Source organism: Natrix helvetica (assembly GCF_964273705.1).
Source record: "Natrix helvetica genome assembly, chromosome: 1".
NCBI lineage: Eukaryota > Metazoa > Chordata > Lepidosauria > Squamata > Natricidae > Natrix > Natrix helvetica.
This window is the reverse complement of record NC_138548.1, coordinates 81803850-81828853: the sequence shown is the minus strand read 5'-3', so window position 1 is coordinate 81828853 and position 25004 is coordinate 81803850. Positions and strand designations below refer to the sequence as shown.

The 25004-nt window shown below is 41.7% G+C and overlaps 1 protein-coding gene across 1 annotated transcript in view; it reads right to left on the bottom strand.

Annotated features, from left to right (window-relative positions):
* Positions 1 to 25004, bottom strand: part of LOC309384709 (astacin-like metalloendopeptidase) — a 35962-nt gene that overhangs the window by 537 nt on the left and 10421 nt on the right. Inside the window, exons 4-10 of the mRNA XM_081938450.1 lie at positions 23900 to 24017; positions 23346 to 23524; positions 18791 to 18872; positions 17014 to 17141; positions 14517 to 14632; positions 11410 to 11635; positions 10390 to 10508 (exon numbers count right to left, since the gene is read on the bottom strand). Of these exons, the coding sequence (XP_081794576.1) occupies positions 10390 to 10508; positions 11410 to 11635; positions 14517 to 14632; positions 17014 to 17141; positions 18791 to 18872; positions 23346 to 23524; positions 23900 to 24017 (968 nt within the window). The remainder of the gene's footprint in view (positions 1 to 10389; positions 10509 to 11409; positions 11636 to 14516; positions 14633 to 17013; positions 17142 to 18790; positions 18873 to 23345; positions 23525 to 23899; positions 24018 to 25004) is intronic.

Genomic DNA, 25004 nt, shown 5'->3' with positions numbered 1-25004 from the left:
GCTGTGTATAACATAACATTTAATCTAAATTCAGCATCCCAGTATAAATTTAAACAATGAGAATCAGGATTTGGATTCAATCTTTTAATAAATCAGTTATGTGAAATGAGCCATCATGGCTTTTTTTAAAAAAAACAACAACAACCTATGGCTTATGATTTAGCATACTGTACAAAACCCATAAATTATTTGGGAATAACCTGTTGTTTTACATGCTGCTCCTCGTTATGCGTACATGTGCATGCATGCTTGTGTCACTGCTATTACAAGAGAAGCCCCAAAGGTGCTTTTTCAAGAGGTAACTGGAGTTTCTGGTTTTTTCTTTGAAGACATATTGCTTCTCATCCAAGAAGCTTCTTCAGCTGGATGACAGAGAATCTCCATAGACATTTACCAGAGAAGAATGTGTATGAACTGATATACACAGAAGCCCAGGTACATCAATTCTTCAAATATTTTACTTGCTCTAAGATACACTGCAAAGTGCCCATTTCAAATACTGTTCAGAGTTCTCATACCCAGTTTCTTTTGTTGATCTCCTTGTAATGTTACCACTGACTGGAGAAAAAATAACATCCAAGGTTTTGATATGAAGTAGAATATTCTTTAATAATTTGCATATTCTATGATACTTTCTCTTCAGAATCCTACTAGAGATGTAGGAGTTCTCTAATTGGAATATAATAAAGGTCATGCAATAGCAAGACTAAAGACAATTTTGATAAACCATTGGCTATTTTTATCATTAGTAGTAAATAATCACAAAAATTGCTACCAAGAATCTTCTGGATTTACACTAGAAGGGCAGATTTAGTTAGTTAAGAGCAAAAGACTGGCATCAATTAAAAATGTAATTATGATTCTCTTTCAAAACATTGAGATAGAACTGAAGTCATGACAACATGATTTCTTATCTACGCTTGGCAGAATAGCTGCAATTAAAATGACAGCTTTTTCCTAATTTTTATATCTACTTAAAATCCCCTTATCTCCTACTTGGGTTTACATATTGGAAAAATGCTTTTTAATGCATAATTATGGTGACTAAGATTACATAAACCATATAAGGAAATGTATGATGTCAGTTAATCTGAAATGTTTTGATTTTTTTTTTCAATTTAAACAATTCATGCTATTTGGAGCTTAAAATATGGTCAGATGTGTTAATATTGCACTCTCAATATCTCAGAGTAAAAATGCAATTTACTATCATAAATCCAAATTTACCAAGATTTATAAAAATGAATAGAGATTCTGGCCTTTGATCCTTTCCCTTTTCTCTCATAATTTATCATTTGCCATGGTTAAATAGGATCAGTTACAAGAAGTTAAGATCAAACGGCTTTATACTATTATTGACTTGAGTATTAATAAAAAGACTTATTTCTGCTGAGCATACCCTGGAAAAAAATGATTGCAAATGCTGAGTTGTTTTTAAATGAAATGATTATAATACTTTCTTCTTAAACTCATGACAAATTAACACTGAAGAATATTAACAATATTTTAAAAATGCTTCAAATCTACTTCATTTAAAGTCAAAGAAATATATATTGAACATTACTCTGTATTTCTATATCTATCATAACAGGCTGTTTTGAAAGACTAAAAAATATTGAAGAAGACTTAAAATGGGAACATGATTGCAATATGGAAAATTTGATGATATAAAATTCTTTAAAACTGTTCAGGTTTGACTATAAATATATTTCATAACTGATACTACATTTTCTACAACTATACATTAATATTTTTTCTATATGATGCTGGTAGAACCATCTTGATGTAGTGATTACGTTATCAGGAAGAAACCAGGACACCATAACTTCTATTCCTCCCTGAGGCACAAAGCTGGCTGGGTGACCTTGAGCCCATCATTCTCACTCAGTCCCAGAAAGGACAAAATGGCAAGCCTATTCTTAAATCTTCCCAATAAAACTTCAGAGGACTTGTCAGGCAGTTGCCAGAATCAACACTGGTACTTAACAGGATAACAGAATGACAGAGTTCGAAGGGACCTTGGAGATCCAACCCCGTGCTCAGGCAGGAAGTCCAAATGGTTGTCTAATCTCTTCTTAAAAACTTGTTCCAACAGTGTTGGAGCAATCACAACTTCTGGAGGCAAGTTGTTCCATTTATTAATTGTTCTAATTTTCAGGACTTTTTTCCTTAGTTCTAAGTTGCTTCTTTCCTTGATTAATTTCCATTCATTGCATCTTGTCCTGCCTTCGGGTGCTTTGGAGAATTGGTTGACTCTCTCTTCTTTGTGGCAGCCCCTTAGGTTTGGAACACTGCTATTATGTCACCTCAAGTACTTCTTTTCATTAAATTAGACATACCTAAATCCAGCAACCATTCTTTATTATGTTTTAGCCTTCAGTTCCCTAATCATTTTGTTGCTCTTCTCTGCACTCTTTCCAGAGTTCCAACATCTTTTTAACATTGTGGCAACCATTAATTTTATTCTATCCCTCTGTCAATGAAGCTTTGGCTATTTTGGCATCTGAAGCACACTACTGATTCATATTTAAATGATTGGCCACTAGTACTCCAAAACCCCACTCACAATTACTACTATTAAGACAAGTACCACCTATACCATACCTGTGTGTTTGGTTTTTCTTGCCTAAATGTAGAGCCTTACTTTTTTCACCATTGAATTTCATTTTGTTAGATAGGGTCCAATGTTCATGTCTATCAAGATCCTTCTGTATGTTAGGCCTGTCTTCTGGAGTATTGGTTATTCCTGCCAGCTTGGTGTCATCTGCAAAGTTGATGAGTTCCTCATCTATCCCTTTATCTAAATAATTGATGAAGATATTTAAGAGTACTGGGTCTTAAACAGAGCCTTGGGACACCCCACTGCATACTTCCCTCCATATAGATGCAGTTCTATTGAGAACTACACTTTGAGTGTGGTTATTACTATGTTATTACCATATTTATTGCTATCTATTTTCCAAAGCACCTGAAGGCCGGACAAGGAATAATGGATGAAACTGAACAAGGAGATTCAACCTGGAAATAAGGAGAAATTTTCTGACAGTAAGAACAACCAACCAATGGAACAGCTTGCCTTAGGAGGTTGTGGGAGCTTCATCACTGGAAGCTTTCAAGAAGAGACTGGACTGCCATCTGTCAGAAATGGTGTAAGGTCTGTTTGGGCAGGGGGCTGGGCTAGATAAACTATAAGGTGCCTCCCAACTCTGTTAATCTGTAATCTCTAATGGCAATACCACTCAATTTTCCACCCACCCATTTATGATTCTTTTTCTAACAATGTTAGATCTGGGCAACGAGAGACAGACTGCGGACACGAAGTGACTTAACAGCTCTTTATTAGTAATAGTAGTGATCCAGCTTGTTCTGTGGTCGGAGGGTTCCCCTTTTATAGGGATCGGGTATGCCCCTCGACCAATCAGAACGATACCTGTTTCCCGCTGTAGCAGCGGACCAGAGGGGAGACTTACTATGATATATGCTAATATCTAACACCCCTCCCCTCCTAGATGGAACGTTGCGGTAGGTAACATAGTCTTTTAGGTAGGTGGGTGTTTGTCTTGCTCGGGAGGAGCGTCGTAGTTCGGGTTGGTTAGAAGTGGTTGCAGGATCGGGTGCTTTTCCTGTTTCACGTTCGGGAGGTTTTGTGCCTTCATTGCTAGGGCGTTCTGGAGTCTTCTCGGTTACGTTGTCTGGGGTTTGCTCTGCTTCGTGCGTTTTCTCTTGTTCCAAGCTTGGATCGCAGGTGTCGTAGTTTTCTATGATGGGGCTCTCGCATGGCTGACTTTCTGTAGGCTGGAAAATATCGTCTTCGTTTCGAAGGTCTGAGTGTGCTAGACGCCCCCGAAGTTGATCGATGTGCCTTTTCCAGTTCCGCCCATCTTCTAATTCCAGCAGATACGATCGTGGACCCGTGATGCCAATGACCTTTGCCGGCATCCACAATGTTCCCCCTGCATAGTTGTGGGTGTATACTGAATCCCCTATGCTGAAAGACCGAATTTTGCTTGTGGAGTCTGGGGGAGCTGTGGCAGAGTAATTTGGGTGCAGACGGTCCAGGTGAGACCGTAGACAGCGGCCCATGAGTAGTTCAGCGGGACTCCTACCCGTCGTTGCGCTTGGGGGTAATATGCTGAATTAGGAGGTAATGGTCAATGCGTGTTTGCCAATCACCTGGACCCATCCTAGCGAGGGCCTCTTTTGCGAATCGCACCATTCTCTCCGCCTGTCCGTTTGATGCCGGATGGAATGGCGTGACGAGGGCATGCCGAATTCCCTGACCTGCTAAAAACGTTTCGAACTGCATGGCCGTGAATTGGGGCCCGTTATCGGAGACTAGGAGGTCGGTCAGGCCATGAGTGGCGAAAAGTCGCCGTAGAACCTTAATGACTGCCTCTGCCGTGGTTGAAGTCATTAGGACTACATCTAGCCATTTTGAGTATGCATCCACAACTATAAGGAAAATCTGACCTTGGAATGGCCCTGCGAAGTCGATGTGTATTCGCGACCAGGGTGCTTTAGGTTTTTCCCATTCTGTGGCGGGCGCTTCCGGGGGTGCTGGTCTCGATTCCTGGCATGGGTCGCAAGTGGCCACCCACTCCTCTATTTCTTTGTCCATGTTTGGCCACCAAACGTAACTTCTTGCTAACGCCTTCATTCTAACAATCCCCGGATGACCCATATGTAAAGCCTCTAATACATTCCTACGTAAAACATACGGAATAACAACTCGATCCCCCCACAATAAACAACCTTGTAACACTGAGAGTTCGTCCCATTTTGCCCAAAACATTTTGAATTCCGGGCCCACGTTTCCCTTCGGCCACCCCCTCCAAACCCAAGTTTGAACTTGCTTTATTACATTGTCTTTAGAGGAGAACCTTGCAACGTCGTATGAAGAAACCGGTCCAGAGTCCAAACAGTCAATGAGCAATACCGGTACTTCTGGAGTGGGGTCTGGCAGAATGTCAGGTAATGGGCAACGGCTGAGTGCATCTGCGTGTCCGAGAGTGGAGCCCGGTCGATGAATCAATTTGTATGAATACGCAGCCAGGAAAACAGTCCACCTGGTCATGCGTGGAGAAAGGGAGACCGGGGTGGGGCGGTTTCCCGCCAAAAGTCCCAACAACGGTTTGTGATCTGTAATTAGTTCAAAATCACGGCCGTAGAGGTATTCGTGGAAACGCTTTACTCCAGCTACAGCAGCCAGCGCTTCCCTGTCCATTTGGCTGTAATTCCTTTCGGCCGATGAAAGAGTTCTGGAGTAGAAAGCGATGGGTGCTTCTTTTCCGTCGGGCATCCTGTGGCTGAGGACTGCTCCAACTCCGAAGGGTGATGCGTCGCAGGTCAATACCAGCGGTAGGGTCTGGCTGTATTGGACAAGCAGTGAGTCAGTGGTGAGCAGGCGCTTTACCCCGGCGAAAGCTGCACCTTCGGATCGTCCCCATTTCCATGGTGCGTTCCTCTGGAGTAGACGGTGTAGTGGCTCAGCAACGGTCGCCTTCTGCCTCAGAAAAACGCTGTAGAAGTTAAGTAATCCGAGGAAGGCCTGCAACTCGGTCTGGTTTCGTGGTGTGGGGGTGTCCTGGATCGCCTTAATTTTCTTTGAAGTGGGGTGTATTCCCTGACCATCGATTCTATAACCCAGGAATTCTACGCTAGGCACGTTAATTTGGCATTTTTCCTTTTTAAGGCGGAGACCCTTTTCTCTGATTCTGGCCAAAACAGTTCTGACTCTTTTATTTAATTGCTCCTCGTTTGCAGCGGACACCAAGATGTCATCAAAATAGGGCACGACTCCCGGTATCCCTTGCAAAAGTCGTTCCATGACGCTCTGGAACAATCCTGAGGCAATACTCACACCGAATTGTAGCCGGTTGCATTTGAATGCTCCTCTAGGAGGGCCAGAGACAGAGGTTGTTCCTCTATCCTGGTCCTATTAGACCTCTCGGCGGCTTTTGATACCATCGACCATGGTATCCTGCTGCGCTGGCTGGAGGGGTTGGGGGTCCGGGGCACCGTTTTGCGGTGGTTCGGCTCCTACCTTTCTGGCCAGACGCAGCGTGTGTTGGCAGGAGAGGAGAGGTCGACCCTACGCCCCCTTACTTGTGGGGTGCCACAGGGGTCGGTCCTCTCGCCACTCCTGTTCAACACATATATGAAGCCGCTGGGTGAGATCATCCGTGGTTTCGGGGTGGGATACCATCTGTACGCTGATGATACTCAGCTGTACTTTTCCACCCCGAACCACCCCAACAAGGCCATCGAAGTGATGTCCCGGTGTGTGGAAGCCGTACGGATCTGGATGGATGACAACCGACTCAAGCTCAACCCTTCCAAGACGGAGTGGCTGTGGGTACCAGCCCCTCGGTTCAGCCAATTAATCCCATCATTGGCCATTGGGGGCATTCATCTTGCCCCCGTGGAGCGGGCGCGCAATTTGGGCGTCCTTCTGGATGCCCGGCTGTCCATGGATGACCATGTGACAGCCGTGGCAAGGGGGGCGTTCCACCAGGTTCGCCTGGTGCGCCAATTGCGCCCCCTACTGGACCGGGATGCCTTGCGCACAGTCACTCATGCGCTGGTGACGTCTCGCTTGGACTACTGTAACGCTCTCTACATGGGGCTTCCCTTGAAATGCACCCGGAGGCTGCAGTTGGTCCAGAACGCAGCCGCGCGGGTGATTATGGGGAGTACTAGGTACTCCCATGTGACACCGTTCCTGCGCGAGCTGCACTGGCTTCCTGTGGTCTATCGGGTGCGTTTCAAGGTTTTGATAACTATCTTTAAAGCGCTCCATGGCTTAGGACCTAGTTACTTGTGGAATCGTATTCTGCCCCATACATCCCTGCGACCAATTCGCTCGCACAGAGAGGGGCTCCTCCAGGTGCCGTCCGCTAGACAATGTCGTGGGGCGGCACCTAGGAGTAGAGCCTTCTCTGTGGCGGGCCCAGCCCTGTGGAATGACCTCCCTCCGGATATTAGGAATACCTCTGACCTCCGCTCCTTCCGTATTAAGCTGAAGACCCACCTATTTCAAGCAGCTGGCCTGGCTCAACTCTGATCTAACCATATCGCTCCTGACGGGTTTTTAACTGGGTATTTTAATTATATTTAATTTCTAGGGGTTTTAAATACTGTATTTTAATTGTTTTATCAATCGACCTCCTCCTTGTGTATGTTTCAGTGTATGTCTTTGTTATATGTTTGTTTTGTTTACATATTTATTTCGTATGTTTCGTTGTACGCCGCCCCGAGTCCTTCGGGAGAGGGTGCGGCTAAGAAATAAATATATTATTATTATTATTATTCTATGCGTCACTATAGTCTGGGCCTCCGCTGTGGCGCTATCAACTGGCAGTTGCTGGTAAGCTTGTGCCATGTCTAACTTAGCAAATACCTTTCCTGGCCCCAACGAATGCAATAAGTGCTGTACTACAGGCACAGGATATGCGCTCTGTTGTAGCGCGACATTAATTGTGCATTTATAGTCCGCGCAGATGCGGACTGATCCGTCTGGTTTGACTGGGGTCACGATGGGTGTTTCCCAGCACGCGTGATCTACCGGCTCAAGGATTCCTTGCTCCACTAACTTATCTATTTCCTTATCTATTTTTGGGCGGAGTGCAAAGGGCACTCGTCTCAGTTTAAGTCAGATTGGTGCCACCTTGGGGTCTAAATTGAATGATATTGGTTTACCCACATACTTACCAAGACCGGGGCTGAACACATCCTCGAATTCCTTAAAAATCTGTTCAGCGCTGCTGTTTCTCACGGCGTTGATTCCGGTGACTTCTAACCCCAGGGCTTCAAACCAATCAAGCCCCAGAAGGTTCTGCAATGGCGCGCTGGCTATGGTCACGGGCAGCTGGGCTTCGATGTCCTTGAAACGGATGTGGAATGTGCCTTGGCCCACGATGGGGACTTGGTTCCCCTGGTAGTCTCCTAGCAGGACGTCTGGAGCGCGTAGTTGGCTCTTTCTGAGGTTAGGGATAGCCTGTTTCATGGATGGCCATGAAATAATCATCAGGGTCGATCCTGTGTCAACTTCTAGCTCACAGGGTGAGCCCTCCAAGAGGACTGTGACTCTCAGCCTTTTTGGCCGCTTAGGGCGGACCTGATGTATTGTGGTGAGATACGTTCGCAACTCCTCTCTCTGGGTCAACTCTATCTCATCGTCTACATCCTGAAAATACTCTCGTTGAGCGTCTTGATAGAACGCTCTTTCAGCTCTTTGTGTGTATTCTCTCTGGGGATACGTTCGCTCAGCTCCTTGTGAGTAATCTCTCTGGGGATACGCTCGTTCAGCTCTTTGGAAATTTTCTCTCTGGGTAAACACTTGTGGATTTCTCTCTGGGCGCCCTTTTTGATTTCGCCAAGCCCCTGGGTTGGGCTTCTGTTGGCGGTACATGGGTGGCTGCCTTGTGGCAGGGACTCCGCTCTGGCACACTCGTGCGATGTGCCCAAGTTTGTTGCAATGCGAACAAACAACGTTCCTGAACCTACAAGTAGACCTGGGGTGATTCCCTCCGCAGCTTGCGCAGGGTGGCAAACGGAATCCGGGTCTCCCCCCAGGCCTCAAGTGACTGCTCTGCATCAGGTGACTGTCCTCGAACTCGGGATTCTCGTAGTCGGGGCTTGTGTCCTCGTAGTGTACTCTGGTTTGTCTTGGTGCTGGCTGGTTTACGTTGGCCCCTCGTTGTATGGTCACCGATGATTTCTCCGCTGACTCTGACGCTCTTGCTTCGTTTAGCGCTATCTGTAGGGTTAAATTCGGGTTTGCCAACAGCTTCTTTTGTAGCGAAATGTCTCTTAACCCACAGATGAGCTGCGCTAAAATGTGCTCGTCCAGATCCCTGAACTCGCAGTGAGTTGCTGCTTTTCGTAGGGCTGCAACATATTGATTTATGGATTCTCCCGCCTTCTGGTTCCTCGTGTTGAATTCCTTGCGGCAGACATGGCGGGAAGGTTTTGGCGCGTAATGAGTTTGCAGAGCCTGTTGCAACGCCGTCCACGATACTGCCTGTATTGGAGTAGGCGCGGTGAGGTCTCTGGCCGTATTGAAGACTTCCTTTCCGCAGTAGCCGAGGAAGATGTTTTTCTTCCTCGCGTCGGTGATCCCCGTGTATTCGTTCGCTTCGAGGAAACACTCGAAACGAATCATGAAGGCTTCCCATTCGTCGTTTGCTGGGTCGAAAGGAGCGGGGGGAGCATGCATCGCCATCTTCTCTGTTTGAATTTGCCGCGCTGCGGTGATCTGAGATGGCTGCCGGAATTTCTGCCGAATTCCTGGGCTGGATCAAATCCGGAGATTCTGGAGGTAGCGTTCTTCGTCCTATCTGCCTCTCAATCCCATCCTCGTCGCCAATGTTAGATCTGGGCAACGAGAGACAGACTGCGGACACGAAGTGACTTAACAGCTCTTTATTAGTAATAGTAGTGATCCAGCTTGCTCTGTGGTCGGAGGGTTCCCCTTTTATAGGATCGGGTACGCCCCTCGACCAATCAGAACGATACCTGTTTCCCGCTGTAGCAGCGGACCAGAGGGGAGACTTACTATGATATATGCTAATATCTAACAAACAACTCTTCATAATCCAATCACACTTACTTGTCTCAATCTTGCACATCATTAATATTGTTTTGCCCAAAGAGTCCAACTTGATCACCTTTCAGATAGTGTCCTATTACAACTGCTATGAATCTTAGCCAGCCTGCATTGGGAAGTGATGGTGGAAATAACATATCTTTGATTTGGAGGATGTCTGTTGCTTTCAAGGGTAAGTTAAGAAGGATGTTTTGGGCTAATTATGAACCATTCCCTTGTTATTGCTATGCTTAACCAGCGGCTCATGTCACCATCATGACACTACATATTTCTAAAAAAAAGTTGCAAGCTGCACCCAGTTCTGTTTCTCTAAATGTAATCTCTGTTCAGAGGCCCATGCAGGAGGGGCCAAAAAAAAACCTCAAAATAGTGTTAATAACTGCATAAAGGAAGCCCTGCTTCTTTTGGCATATATTGTGACATATATAAAAAAGGCATAGAGCTTCAATCACATAGTGTATGGGAATAACATTGGGAGACAGAAGGAAAACTCACAGACTGGGCAATCAGCATATAAAAGATGTCTCAGTCCACAGAAGGGCAGAGGCATGTAAAACATTTCAAAGGGGACTCTCCCTAATTTTATGGAGAGTAAAAAGAAAGGAAATGTTGCAAATGTTGATGTAATTGATGTAAATGTTGCAAATGTTGATGTAATCTTTCAATAGAGCTGGCACTGATTGTGCTTTTTGTCTGGAACACCTCAAGAGGTTAACATACAGTCACAGCCACCATCTTCCCTTTTTTGATCTTCCGCCGTCCCTTGAACCATTGTATCTTACCTTGTTTCCTGGAGGGGCACTGATAATCCATAGGCAAGCTTGATTTGGAGGGTATTTTTTAGGAAAGTTTGGAGTAGTAATGGCTCCCGAAGTATTAGTTAACGTTCCTCCACACTTTACTATGGTTAAGAAAAAGAAAACTTAATGTAAATAATAACATAAAATAAAATAAAAAAACAAAATAAAAAACAAAATAAAACAAAATCGAACAAAATAATAAAATGAGTGATCTTATTACCTACACATTTTAAAAAGATTTTCTTTTCTTCTTGGTCTTCTCTTTCTTTTTTTTAGTTGTGTGTTTCTTGAGACTCTAAGCAGCAATGCAAGACTTTGCAAAATAATCATTGTAAAGAATTGGGAATTGTTATTCCTTTTTCTTTTCTTTTTTCTTGTTAGTGTAGAAATATGAGATCAAAGAAGCCAAGAGTGAAAGAGAAGGTGGCTGCTGACATGTGAAATATCTGCCAATTATTGATCTATAACGTGCTTTACGATTGGCAGACAAAGTCTGAAATCCTGTGACAATTTTTAGCTCAGAAATATATGACAAAGGACAAAGCAGATAACTTCATCCAAGGCCTATCATCCCTAGGATGATAAAGTGGAAGGTACTGGGCTACTTTGATCTCAATGGAACCAGAATTTACTGGAATTGCATAAACTGGAATTGAAACTGGTTCTCAGATAAGCACCAAATTAGAAGTCATACAGTTTGATGAATCATAAAGTTGCATTTAGAGCAGGGGTGTCCAAACTTGGCAACTTTAAGACTTGTGGACTTCAACTCCCAGAATTCTGAGAGCTGGCTGGGGAATTCTGGGAGTTGAAGTCCACAAGTCTTAAAGTTGCCAAGTTTGGACACCCCTGATTTAGAGCATTTAATGAGATTCTCCAATGGAAGGTATAAAATTAACTGATGTTGCAGATACATGTAACCATTGCAAATGATTTATTTTGTGTGTATCTGCTTTGTCATTTCACAAGAAACTGGTAGTGAGACTTGAATACCATTCATACCTTGTGTGTAGGAGGCCATAAACCCTGTTGCAGTCTCATCTTCATCACTTACAAATTCTATAAGCATTGTGTTCCCAGAAGCCACCACAGCAGGTAATTGCCCTGCCTCGCAATACTTGTCAATGAGAATCTGATCTTTTCTACTGCTTCCATCATAAATTCGGATGTAATCAGAGGAACAGTTTGGAGAACTCTGGAGATCGAGAATGTGAAAACTCAGGGAGACCTAAAGCAGAATAAGAAAAATAAGCAGCTTTAAGTTATTTAAATCTTTCTTATTAAGTGTATCTTGATTTTGGTAAAATGTATCTTCATACGTTGACTGTACCTTAATTAATATAGCAAACAAGGAGGCTGGGAAGAAAACAAAAATGCTTGTCTTGTATAGCTGAATGTCACCACAGATACCTATAGATACCTATAGAGGTTTTTTTTTTGTATATAATATGTTTTATTCTGCATCAGAATTATGAACTGATTGATACAGAAATGCTGAACATGATGGAACTAATATGTTTGATAATTAATTCTACACTTCAGTTATCTAACTTTTCTATTTAAAAATTTATTTTCTAAAGGCTCTTCCACTTTTAATCTGCATTTAACCACAGTTCTCTGTTTTATTTTATATTCTGGGCATAAAAGAATATTGCTTATTTCTAATTACAACATACTCTTTTGAGTGTTGCTCCGCTGTCAGCTAGTTTCTATCTAGTATATTAGTGGTTGGTTATACATAGGGCTGAAATAGAAATATTTTAACTGAACCTTCCCATTTCTTTTATAAGATTCATTTAAGAAGATGCTACGCGTTAGATATTATTCACTGCAAAAATTACAGCAAAATCAGCAATCATAATGAAAATGGTTCCGTACACAGAATAACAGAGTTGAAGATACCTTGGAGATCTTCTAGTCCAACCCCCTGCTCAGGAAGGAAACCATATACCATTTCAGACAAATGGTTGTCCAATCTCTTCTTTAAAATGTCCAGTATTGGAGCAGCCACAACTTCTGGAGGCAAGTAGTTCCACTGATTAATTGTTTTCCCAATCAGAAAATTTCTCCTTATTTCTAGATTGCTTCTCTCCTTGATTAATTTCCACCCATTGCTTCTTGTTTTACCTTCTGGAGCTTTGGAAAATAGGTTAACCATACCTTGTAGCAGCCCCTTAGATATTCAAATACTGCCATCATGTTACCCCTAGTTTTTTCCCCCATTTAACTAGACATATTCAATTCCTGCAATTATTCTTTGTATGTTTTAGCCTCCATTCCCCTACAAATCTTTGTTGGTCTTCTCTGCACACTTTCTAGAGTCACAACATATTTTTATACAATATAAAAATTGTATATTGTGCAATATTCCAAGTCTGATCTTGCCAAGGCATTATAAAGCATATCATTGTGCATATCACTTTGCCAATGACTATGGTTTTCACGGAATTCTGATATATCAGATAATTCAACATCAAGAAAGCAAATAGGAGAATGAGCAAATAAGACCGCTGAGCAATAGATTTTATCTTCTAGTGGTTTTTTTTTTAAAAAGAAATGCATGTTCCTTGTTTGATCCTTTCCACCAGTTGTTCTGATTATGGGAATGTTTGGAATTAGTCAGCTGTTACACTAAAAGCTTTGAACATATTCTCAAACATTTCCATGCTAGCAATGGAATTTGACTTAGCTCTAATTCACACATTTCTCAAGCAGGTCTTGTTAAATCTGAGAAATGGCCTCCTGAATGGTTCACATTACTGACACAAGAAACACAATGAAGATTTATTAACTTCATATGCAAAACTGTGTAAGCAAAAGACACCAGCCCAAGCATAGAAATGGAAATTGGATGAATGCAACATACTTCTTAATTTAGAATATATTAGCCTTTCCCAACCCATCACCCTCTAATTTTTGGAAATTATAGTTGTTTGGTGAACTTGTCAAGTTGGAGAAAGATGATTCAATATGTTTTTCTTTCTTAACTTTCTGTCACAGTTCCTTTTTTTAGTATGCATTTTGTGTTAAGGACATCTGAAAAAGATAGGCAAATGACCTCCTGCTTCTTGATACTTTGAAGTATATTTCGTCAGCAGACATGGAGTAAAACTGTAAAAGGTTTATCTTATTTAGAAAAGTTATTTCTTTCTCATTCCAATGTGTTTGCAAATATCTTGCCCAGAAATGATGAGGAAGAATCCACATTTTTGCAGGTGTTTTTGTTTAATACACATTTTAAAGCAAAAATAGGCATTGTATTGCTAAAACTGTAAAATATTGGAGTTTGATGGAATTAAAGATTTTTTTTAATGCCATACAATTAAAAATCAATCTGTTTTGAAGCATCCCATCGCCTCAAGAATGCACAACAGTTAGATTTGGGAAAGTTTCTGCTTAGCTCTAATAAAGATCTTCACAGCCCATTTGATGTGGGTGGGTGTCTTTTTTTCTCTTTTCAAATATTGTATATTATTATAAAACACAGATAATATTATTTGACAGTCCAAGCAGTGCATTCTGTTACAATGGTAATTATAATGTGTTGACTAGAGATTAACCCTCCAGACAACGTAAACATTTAAAGATAAAGGAGAAAACGTTGAAATAAACTTTAAAGTAAATGATTTTTTTTTAAAAATCACCTTTTCCCTTGTTTTGTTACTCACCCTACCTAAGGAAATCAACACCTGAGAAAGTACCATGCTTTCCCAAAAATAAGACAGGGTCTTATTTTCTTTTGACCTCCAAAATAAGCACTTGGCCTTATTATCAGGGAGCTCTTATTATTTTTGAGGTGTAGGAGATGGTGAGCATGATCACCTCATGGCTGCTGCTGTGTTGCAATATTTTCGGGGAAGTCTTATTTTTGGGGGAGGGCTTATTTTAGCGCATGCGCTCAAAAGTCTGTTTAGGTTTATTATCTGACGAGGTCTTATTTTTGGGGAAACAGGGTAGATATGAACACAACATTCAAATGTATGCTTGCGTGAATATATATGAATGCATACATTTACAAGTAATAAGGAGACATGGCTCCCCTATATTTTGTATCGCATCTAGAGATTACTGACTAACCCCCAATATATCTACTGGTTTGAACATCTTACCTTTCCTTGTAGAGTTTGGATGAGCCACAAGCAGGTGATGTTTCTGGGATATGAATGGGGGTAATTATAAGAGCAGAAATGACCATCTGGATTACGTAGCACAGTGCTACAATCATCTAAAGGACAGAATAACATGTTGGCAAGGAAGAGGAGATATTTAAACAGAGAATTCAGCTAAATCATCTAGATTCACAAGGGAAAAAATCAAGTGTTTTTCGATGTAATTTAGTAGAAATGTAGTATATTTTGTAGAAATTAATTTAGTAATTATATTCCATGTCAGAGAAACACCTTTCAATGACCACAGGTCTAACAGCTCAACAATGTATTCAGAACTTTTAGCTCAGTTAAGATCAAAATATATGTTATTAATATAAGGGAGTCAGAAAAGAATAGCTTTTATATTAGTGGAAACATTAGCATGTGCACTGATCTCTACTTTGCCTTCTGCAGGCCTTTTATTGATAAAGGCAAAGCTTCTGGCTGATGGATAGATTTTGCTTTCATAGAAGCAGCAGTAGCAGTCTCAATATAATGGGTGAATAGATAAGGAAATGTAAGTGAGGACAATAAGGCTCCATTAAAGTAAGGGAGCGCAGTGGCCCAGCTGGTTAGACCACTTGGTTCCCAATTTGCAAGCCAGGATTCAAAGCTCAAATGCTTCTGTGTAGTGGGATGAGCTCCTGTCATTTGTTCCAGCGTCTGCCAACCTAACAGTACAAAAGCATGCAAACATGAGAAGGTAAATAGGTACCACTTCAGGGGCTCATTAATGGGGACATGAAAGAAGACTCCAACTGGCTATCCCTTAGGCAATGGTGATGTCACTGTCTAAAATCCTTTCACTACGGAAGTGCCTCAGGGCTTCCAACATGAAAATAGAATCCATTGCAATTGCATTGGAAGCATCATATGAGGTTCTTCCATCTGGAACTTTCATAATTAGAGACAAATAGAGGGAAGTGATGAGGAGAAATCAATTATAGATTACATATTTGCATTAGCCACAAACCTCCAATGCCAGAAAACTCACATCCTTGTCTGAGAAATATGATTGGAATCCAAGGAAATGTATTATCTTTTTGGTTCATTATGGAGTATATAGCACATCTCCCTGAGTTCAGATGACATTCTAACAGTGGCATACCTGTCATGGCCACATCATTTCTGAAATAGCTCTGTTATTCAATAAATTTTATGGAGCCATTGTTTTTCCATCTTATTTCTAATTGAGATCCATAATACAAAGCACCTTTCTTGGGGGCATGCTTTATTTAGATGATTGTGTATCCTCTGCTCATTTTCTGTTTAATGACACCAAAGCTATAACTCACATTGGGTACAAATGTATCTTGGCTTTCTTCCATTTCAGAGATCCCATGTTTTTTTTCCAGCTACTTCAAGCCACTAAATGCCTCCCAAAAAATAAGTTGGATTACACCATCCTCCTATAACTATTTTCAGATAGAAAATCTATAGTAATCTCTGTAGTGCAATAATCAGTGCAATAAGTACCTCAGTGTTTGAAAAGATCCATAAGGAGATTTCGTAAGTATGCATACATAAATTCATGCCTCTCTATAACATTACTCTCTTCTAGAAATAAGGAGTGTTTACAAATAAGAAGTATTATGCAATGCATAAAAATATTATGTATATAAGCAAATCTTGCTTCCACCATCACCATACACCATTTCATACATGGCCTTTCATTCCTTAAAATTTCTCACTCTTCTTTTTCTCAGGATCTCTTCAACTTCATTGAATTATCACTTTTTCAGGGTTTCCATCTTTTCAATTTGCTCACTCCGTATATCAAAATTGACAGAAGCACGTTTTTATACCAAGCTGTTTTTACTTTTGCAAGAAGCATTAATTCTTTATAATAAAATCACTGTTTTCCTACCAATATTTGCATGTTGTAACATTTCTCCTTTTATTTCTGCATCTTTGGTAAACACTCTCCCTAGGTACACGAATTTATCTACTCATTCTAATTTTTCACCCATTTTATCTTTAATGCATACATTTTCAGATCCATATTTTCTCTTGCATTTGCTATAAATTATTTGAGTTCTCAAGCACATAAATATTCATGTCTCCAACTAAGTCACCAGAAATAGTCTCTATACATTTCTTTAATCATAAGCACATTAAATAATCAAGATGATATGATGCATCCTTATTTTACTTCCAGGATCACTCCCTAAGATGGGATGCATTTTTTTCCCATTACATATTGCTCTTATCACATTAGCAGCTATTCTTCAACTTTGTACAAAATACTCCATACTTTCAGCCAATTCACGCTGTCTTAAACTTTCTCTTAATTAACAGATGAAGAGTAAATTATTCCCTACTATTGAAGCACTTTGTTGAGTAATGTCGTGCAATGTCCAATTATTTTATTAAGTTTGGCTGCCTTGCAATTTAATGTTATAAAAATTCACAACGTTAAGATGAAAAGTGTATTGTGATATATGGCTTTATTACTCACTGCAGCTGTAGAGCTTATTGATTTTTTTCACATCTAAGTTGCTCAGCCCTACTCTTTGACCAATTGGTACAGATCCATTAGGAATGGGGATAATGGTTGGCTTTCCAGCAGTATTAGAAAAATCATACCTACAAAAAAAAAAACAAAAAAAAAAACGGTACAAATTACAAAGTCTAATTTGGCAAATTTATTAACAGCCTATATCTTATGTAATATATGAATGGCAATCCTGAAAAACCAGGATCAGGATAAAATCCAAGAAAACTAACCCATTAATTTCTGGGATAATATTTTTAAAAAATTGTCACATATAAGCATGAGAAGTGTATTTGACAACAATATGGAAAGGAGAGTTTTTCTCTCCCATTGGCAGCAGAAAAAAAAAACCCACTGTTGTTTTAATAAGAATTTCCAAAAAATAATAGTCAAAGTAGGAGAAGAAGGGAGGGGGCAAATTAGACAACAATAAAGAAGAATATTTGTAGCTCAGGGATGAAATGAGGAGTCCTTGGTGCTCTCTCAGGTTGGTTGGTGTCTAGCAGATGTTTCATTAGCTAAATTAGATAATCAGTGTTATCACTAGCATTACAATACCGCTGGTTATGTTAGCTAATAATGAAACATCTGCAAGAAAACAAACTCAGAGAAAACAAACTCAGACTATTAATTAGATAACAAAAAACTCCTTATAGCCAATGGAATTGATCTGGTTCTACTTTTTTTCTTGCTTTGGGGGGGGGGGATTTGTTGAATTAGAGGAGAAACTATTGGTTTCAGGTGTTTTGAGTCTTCCTTAACTGCGGGCAATTTATTCCTAAAGCCATTGAATAATGAACAAAGAACTATCACTTAACCATGCTTTTCCACCAAAAGTTAAATGAAGCCTGTATAGTTTTGTTTATGGCTCCTCCCCCCAAGTGACAATTGTGTTATTGGTTCTCATACACTGCTAACCCCATACCCAAGAGTGGTAATAAACTACAGATGTCCAGCAGTGGTGGGTTCCGGATCCTGTTGCAATCGGTACGGTGCAACGGGGCTGGGCGTCCACCACATGCACATGTGCAGCACGCGCATGCATACTTACTGCCCATGATGCTCCAGCTGCGGAAGCCCCGCTTGGCTCAAATACAGGTAAGGAGGGGGAGCAGGCAGGAGGGCCGTCCGGAGCGCCATACCAGAACGGTACCTGGTGCTCCCAGCAGGCACTGGTACGCCTGTACCAAGGCGTACTGGTCGTATCCCACCACTGATGTCCAGAGACCTAACTGAGTTCTTGGAATAACTTGGCTCTCAGTCATGACTCTGCTGCCTTACATTTTTGTTACAAAAAAGAACGAAGTCGCAAACATGACAGTTGAAAGTCTGAACAAGAAGAGAATTACATAACTCTGTTTCAGACTTAAACCTCTGGCCTTCTCTCTGCTTCCTTACTTTTTAGAAATTAAACATTGCTCTCAAAAAAAGAAAACAGAAATAATATTTTTTTTCTGATTTTAAAAAGGATTCTTATATGAAAATGACATAGATTTCTTCTCCTATAATCACCAAGAATTATGTCAGAAAAGAGAAAATGCTCTGAGTCAAAGCTTGGATTTTAGCTGAAACTGTTTATTCTGTTTTGCTTAACATCTGTTGTATGTGCCAGCAGTTATGGTGCTGAAGTTGGGTGACTATAAAAATTCAGTCAACTACTCCAAGTAGGAGCTGGAGGGAGAGGGCAAATTAGACAACAATAAAGGAGAATATATAAATTCAGTCCAGTCAATAAACTTACGCGCCATAATGCATAACTGAATCATAGTCATATGGAAGACCCAGATTGGTGGTGTTCCCTTTTTCAAAATTCCCCTGTTCTCCTGAAATATATTAAAGTAAATAATAAACAGATTTGCAAACACAAATTAATGCAAACCCAAAGAGAAAAAATGAGTAAGGCAGGTTTGCATCAAGCCTATTTTAGATTTAAGGATTTGTGAGCATAGCAATATTTTAACTGTCACTTTGTGAATTCCTGATTGCTTTTAAACTTTATCCTGCAAGAAGATTTTGTTAATGGAATCTAATTCAATCTTAGCATATTAGCACAGCAGACTCACATCAGACGATTATCCATTAAAACTGTTAATAAAACATAGAATTAATACTATATATGTAATAGATGAGTGAATTCAGCCATTATGATAAAGATAATAGATGGTGGTTACCGTAACTTATGCTATAAAATCATAGGGATAGAAGGGAAATTTCGGAGATCTTCTAGTCCAGGGGTACCAACCTTTCAGACCTCAAGGACCATTGAATTCATAATTTTAAATCCCACGGACCACTAATATGAACTTTAAAAAAGGTAAATAATATTTAGTGTAATATAAAAAATGTAAATCATTTTTCTGCGGCCCACCACCAGAATTTTCTCACAGGCCACCAGTGGTCCACAAACCACTGGTTGGTGACCACTGTTCTAGTCCAACCCCCTGTTCAAAGGAGGAGGCTTATGTCATCTCAGTCAAATGATTGTCCAGTTACTCAGTGATCATTTGAAGTTTCCCTAAACCCCCATCCCCCAGGGCTACTTACAACTCAGATTTGAAATTCTAAAGGGCCCCAAATGGTCATGTGATCGTATTTTGGATACAGGCAACTGATTCATTCAGGCAACCATTTATGGTTGTTTGCAGCATCTGATAGTCACATGACTGCAATGTGTAGCACAACACATTTTCTCTGAAACCGGTGTGACTTTTGGTTTCAAGCAAAAAAAAAAAAAAAACCATTACAAACAATGGATTCACTTAGTGACCTGCTACATTCACTTTATAACCATCACATGTTCTTTACAGCTGCCATATTTGCTTTATTACCACGGTGTTTGCTTCTCAACCACTGCTAAAAAGGTCATGGGTGATTTGCAAGACAAAGTAAGGCTTTATTACATGGCCACTAATCATTTAATAATAAAAAGAAAGCAGGAATATCTCAGCTCCAGAGTCATGGTTTCTCAGGTGGAACTGAATCCTTAGATTCAAACATCCGAGTAAAGCCTTTGTTCTATAAAAATTGAAAAAGATCAGAAAAGCTTTCAACCATGCTTTAAGGAGCTTATCCCTGAAGACATCTGAAAGCGTCTTTGTCTTTATTATGCTTTCTGGAAATCAGAAGTAATATTAATTTGCATTATATTTTCCCACCACAACTGAAGGTCCAAGTTTTATCTACACTTTGGATGTTATACAGTATTAGTTACTGAACAATAGATGTGCCCCGTATCCAATTTTGTCCTTATTGGACCTCTTCAAGCTAGGTATCCTCCATATTACTGAAGGTTAAAGTCTCATTAAAGAATTGGATGTGGAGCTTCTATTATATCTAGCTCTGAAAACTCCCAATAAGGACAAAACAAGTTATGCAGCTTCTCCTACTGATCCATAGCTAATGTAGAATCTAAAGGTTCATTTAGGAAGCAACCTTGAAGTCTCTAGGAGGCTCAGACCAATACAAATCAGGATAGTTTCTAGTATAATACCATATAGAAACAAAGAAAAGCACAGTTGCATAACTTCTACCGTACATTTTGACACAAATTGTTAACTGTATTTATTGTTTGCAGATACCTGGAAAAACTACAGGTGGTCCTCTCTTTCTGACTATTTGTTTAGTGACTGGTATTTTAAAAAAAGTAACTTACAACCAGTTCTTGTACATATGATTCAGGCTCTTGGCAACTGCCATGCATTTAGGGAAGGGCCACGTGATCACCATTTCTGGCCACCCCAGGGGGCTTCCAATAAGCAAAATCAACAGGAACATGTGATTTGTTTAATGATTGTGTGATTTAATGGCCATGACAAAAAAGTTGTAAAACCAGGGGTGACTCACTTAACAACAGCATCATTTAATGACAGAGGTTCTGATCCCAATTATGGTCCTAAGTCAAGGACTATGTTCCGAGGAAGATTCTTTTTGAAGTCACACTCTGGCTGCTTTGAAAACTTTGGCATCTCAGACTAGTCCGCAGATAACCGCCCTGCCGCCCTGTTCCGGGTGACCCGCTCCCTTTTGTCACAGAGGCCGCGGGAAGCCCCTTTACAGGGCAGGGCAGAGGAATTTGGGAAATATCTGCAGGATAAAATCGCTCAAATCCGGAGGGAATGGGTCCCTTTCAGTGGGCTAGGGGAGACGCCCGAGGCGAGTCTTGAGAGACCACTCTGGGAGGAGTTTGACTCGGTTGCCATCGAGGATTTGGACAGGTTACGTGGGCGTCTGCGACCTACCACATGTTTATTGGACCCGTGTCCCTCCTGGCTTGTACTGGCATCCTGGGAGGTTACACGCGATTGGCTCCTGGGTCTAGTGAATGCTTCGTTGAGCGAGGGACCTCTGCCGGCTGCCTTGAAAGAGGTGGTTGTGAGACCCTTACTCAAGAAGCCTTCCCTGGACCCAACAGAGCTAGCCAATTATCGTCATGTCTCCAAAGTTCCCTTTTTAGCGAAGGTTGTAGAGAGTGTGGTGGCCCAACAGTTCCCACGTCACCTGGAGGAAAATGATTATCTAGACCCGCGCCAGTCCGGCTTCCGACACGGGCACAGCACGGAGACGGCCTTGGTTGATGATCTCTGGAGGGCCAGAGATAGGGGTTGTTCCTCTATCCTGGTCCTATTAGATCTCTCAGCGGCTTTCGATACCATCAACCATGGTATCCTGTTGCACCGGCTGGAGGGGTTGGGGGTTAGGGGCACCGTTTTACGGTGGTTCGGCTCCTACCTCTCCGGCCGGACGCAACGTGTGTTGGCAGGGGAGCAGAGATCGACCCTGAGCCCCCTCACATGTGGGGTGCCACAGGGGTCGGTCCTCTCGCCTCTCCTGTTCAACACATATATGAAACCGCTGGGCGAGATCATTCGTGGTTTTGGGGTGGGATATCATCTCTACGCTGATGATACTCAGCTGTACATTTCCACCCCGAACCACCCCAATGAGGCCGTCGAAATGATGTCCCGGTGTTTGGAAGCCATACGGGTCTGGATGGGTGACAACCGACTCAAACTCAATCCCTCCAAGACGGAGTGGCTGTGGCTTCCGGCCCCCCGGTTCAACCAGTTGCTTCCATCTCTGGCCATCGGGGGCGAGCAACTGGCCCCCATGGAGCGGGCGTGCAATTTGGGCATCCTCCTGGATGCCCGGCTGTCCATGGATGACCATGTAACAGCCGTGGCAAGGGGGGCGTTCCACCAGGTTCGCCTGGTGCGCCAATTGCGCTCCCTATTGGACCGGGATGCCTTACGCACAGTCACCCATGCGCTGGTGACATCTCGCCTAGACTACTGCAATGCTCTCTACGTGGGGCTTCCCTTGAGATGCACTCAAAGACTACAGTTGGTCCAGAATGCGGCCGCGCGGGTGATTATGGGGAGTACTAGATACTCCCATGTAACACCTCTCCTGCGCGAGCTGCACTGGCTTCCTGTGGTCTATCGGGTACGTTTCAAGGTTTTGATTACGATCTTCAAAGCGCTCCATGGCACAGGACCTAGCTACCTGCGGGATCGCATCCTGCCCCATACATCCCTGAGACCAATCCGCTCGCACAGAGAGGGACTTCTCCGGGTGCCGTCCACTAAACAGTTTCAGAGGGCGACACCCAGGAGTAGGGCCTTCTCTGTGATGGGCCCAGCCCTTTGGAATGACCTCCCCCTCGACATTAGGATTACCTCCAATCTCCGCTCCTTCCGTGTAAAGCTCAAGACCCACCTTTTTCAATTATCTGGCCTGGCTCAGCCATAGTTCCATCCTATTCCTCCTGACAGTCTTTTTAAATTCGTAATTTTAAACTGGGGTATTTTTAATTGCTAATTTTATTATTATTATTGTATGTATTTTATGACTGTTACCTCCTCCGTGTATGTGTATATGTATTTATATATGTGCTTTTATTGTACGCCGCCCCGAGTCCCTTGTGGAGAGGGAGCGGCTAACAAATCAAATAAAATTGAAAATAAATTGAAAAATAGTCTGAACTTTTCCAAATTCTTAAGCCTAATTAACCATTATCTGATTCCGGCTAAATTGCCTTGGGTCATTTAATATATACAGTATACCACAGAAGTGAGTACACACCCCCTCATATTTTGTTGCCAGCAGTTTAGACATTAATGGCTGTGTGGTTCCGTGGTCTTATGCATATGCGTACAGCTGCCCAATTCTAAATGGATTTAATGCATATTACATCCATAATGCTTTGATGGATAGACAGTCATAAGAAATAGAAATGCCAAAGTGACCACTCACTTTAGGCAACAGTTGACATGCTCTCTGCTTGCTATCATGCCTACCTTTGGCAACATATTCCAAGTTAATTTTAACATAATTATCTCGGTCGCTGCGGGTTTGTTCATGTAGAAAGCCTAGTGCATGGTTGAGTTCGTGCTGAATCAATCCTTTATACATGCAGCCGTTTTTCAACAAACTGAGGTGCTGTCTGCCTCCAATCTTTCCAAAGTAGGACCAGCATCTGACAACACAGAAAGGGAAAGTGGTCAATATGCAAATTATATTCTAAGGAATAGAAAATCATTGTCCATAAAAGATAAGACAATGCACAACGGACAGCCACTTTGTACTCTGGTTAAAGCGTCAGGCTAGAAATGCAATATCATTGCAGTTTTAACAAGTGGGGGAGGGTCTGTAATTTAAAAGTAAACATCCCATGTGTGCTCTAGGAAATGGGTTGAAGAATTACTATCTTTGTTAAGAAATATACTGAGCTTAATCCACATAATATGTGCTCATATCTTACACCTCGAATCTTTGTTTTCATGTAGAAATACAAAAGCAGAAATAATTCAAGGAATATGTTGTTAATTCCTGAAGGATAAATGTTCCTTACCTGTCTCCAGGGACAATGTTTATGTAGTCGTATTCTACTGTGTGTTTGATAAACCGGATGCATGTCAGGGTGACAAATTCTTCCATTGCTTTAATTATCACATCTTTGTGCTCTACAGCTGAAACAAAAGATTATAGAAGGGATAAATGAATGCAACTCATATATAGTACATTACAGTGGTGGGTTCCTCCCGGATCGCACCGGATCGCGCGCGCTCCCTTTCAGCGCTCCACCTGGCTTGCGCGCTCCCTTTCAGCGCTCCACCTGGCTTGCGCGCTCCCTTTCGGCGCTCCACCTGGCTCTCGCGCTCCCTTCCGGCGCTGAAACCGGAAGTACAGTTTTGCCCGGCCCTGGCGAAGCAACGACGCCTGTCTGCGCTCCACCAGTTCGGCTGGGAACGGAGATGTTTCCTCAGCGGAGCGGAGCGCCTGAAAAGTCTTTTCAGCGGGAAAATTCTCTCTCCTGATTGGTTGTCACTTTCCTATAAAAGGAGCTCTCTCAGCCAGGGAGTTTGAGTTTGAGTCACGTCAAGGCAGTATTGAATAAAGAGCTGTTAGAAATCACTCTGGCCTCGCCTCAATTCATTGCCCAGAACTTAACAGTTCCAGTTTGGCTAAGTGTTCCAATTTCAAGGAAGTTTAGAAATTTGGAAACCATTCTTACTTTGAGGCCTTTCTTTTGAACTAACAGAGGGGAAAGTTACAACATACTTGAAATGTATGTTGATGTCACATACAGGTGTAGCTACATCTGCATTAAGTTGTTTGTGTACTTAGAAAGATGCAAGTTCATAAATTGAAATAACTCTATCAGAATTATCAGAGAAGTATCTGAGAAAAAGAATGTGGGGTGATGTGATGATTTTGAGTTAGTATCTCCACCACCAAGTAAATAAGGCTATGGGATAGATCTAAAAAAGCTCACAAGACTTAATTCTTTTAAAGACTACCCTGAAGGAATTCAGTCTGAAGGCAAAGGAGAGGATGAATTCCATTTGCATAAGCCATGTGAACAATTTAATAGCTGTGCTAAGTTTATGTGCATTTGATTTGTCATGAAAACATCTTGCAAATAAATCCGACCCTGGCCATGTTACAAACAACCC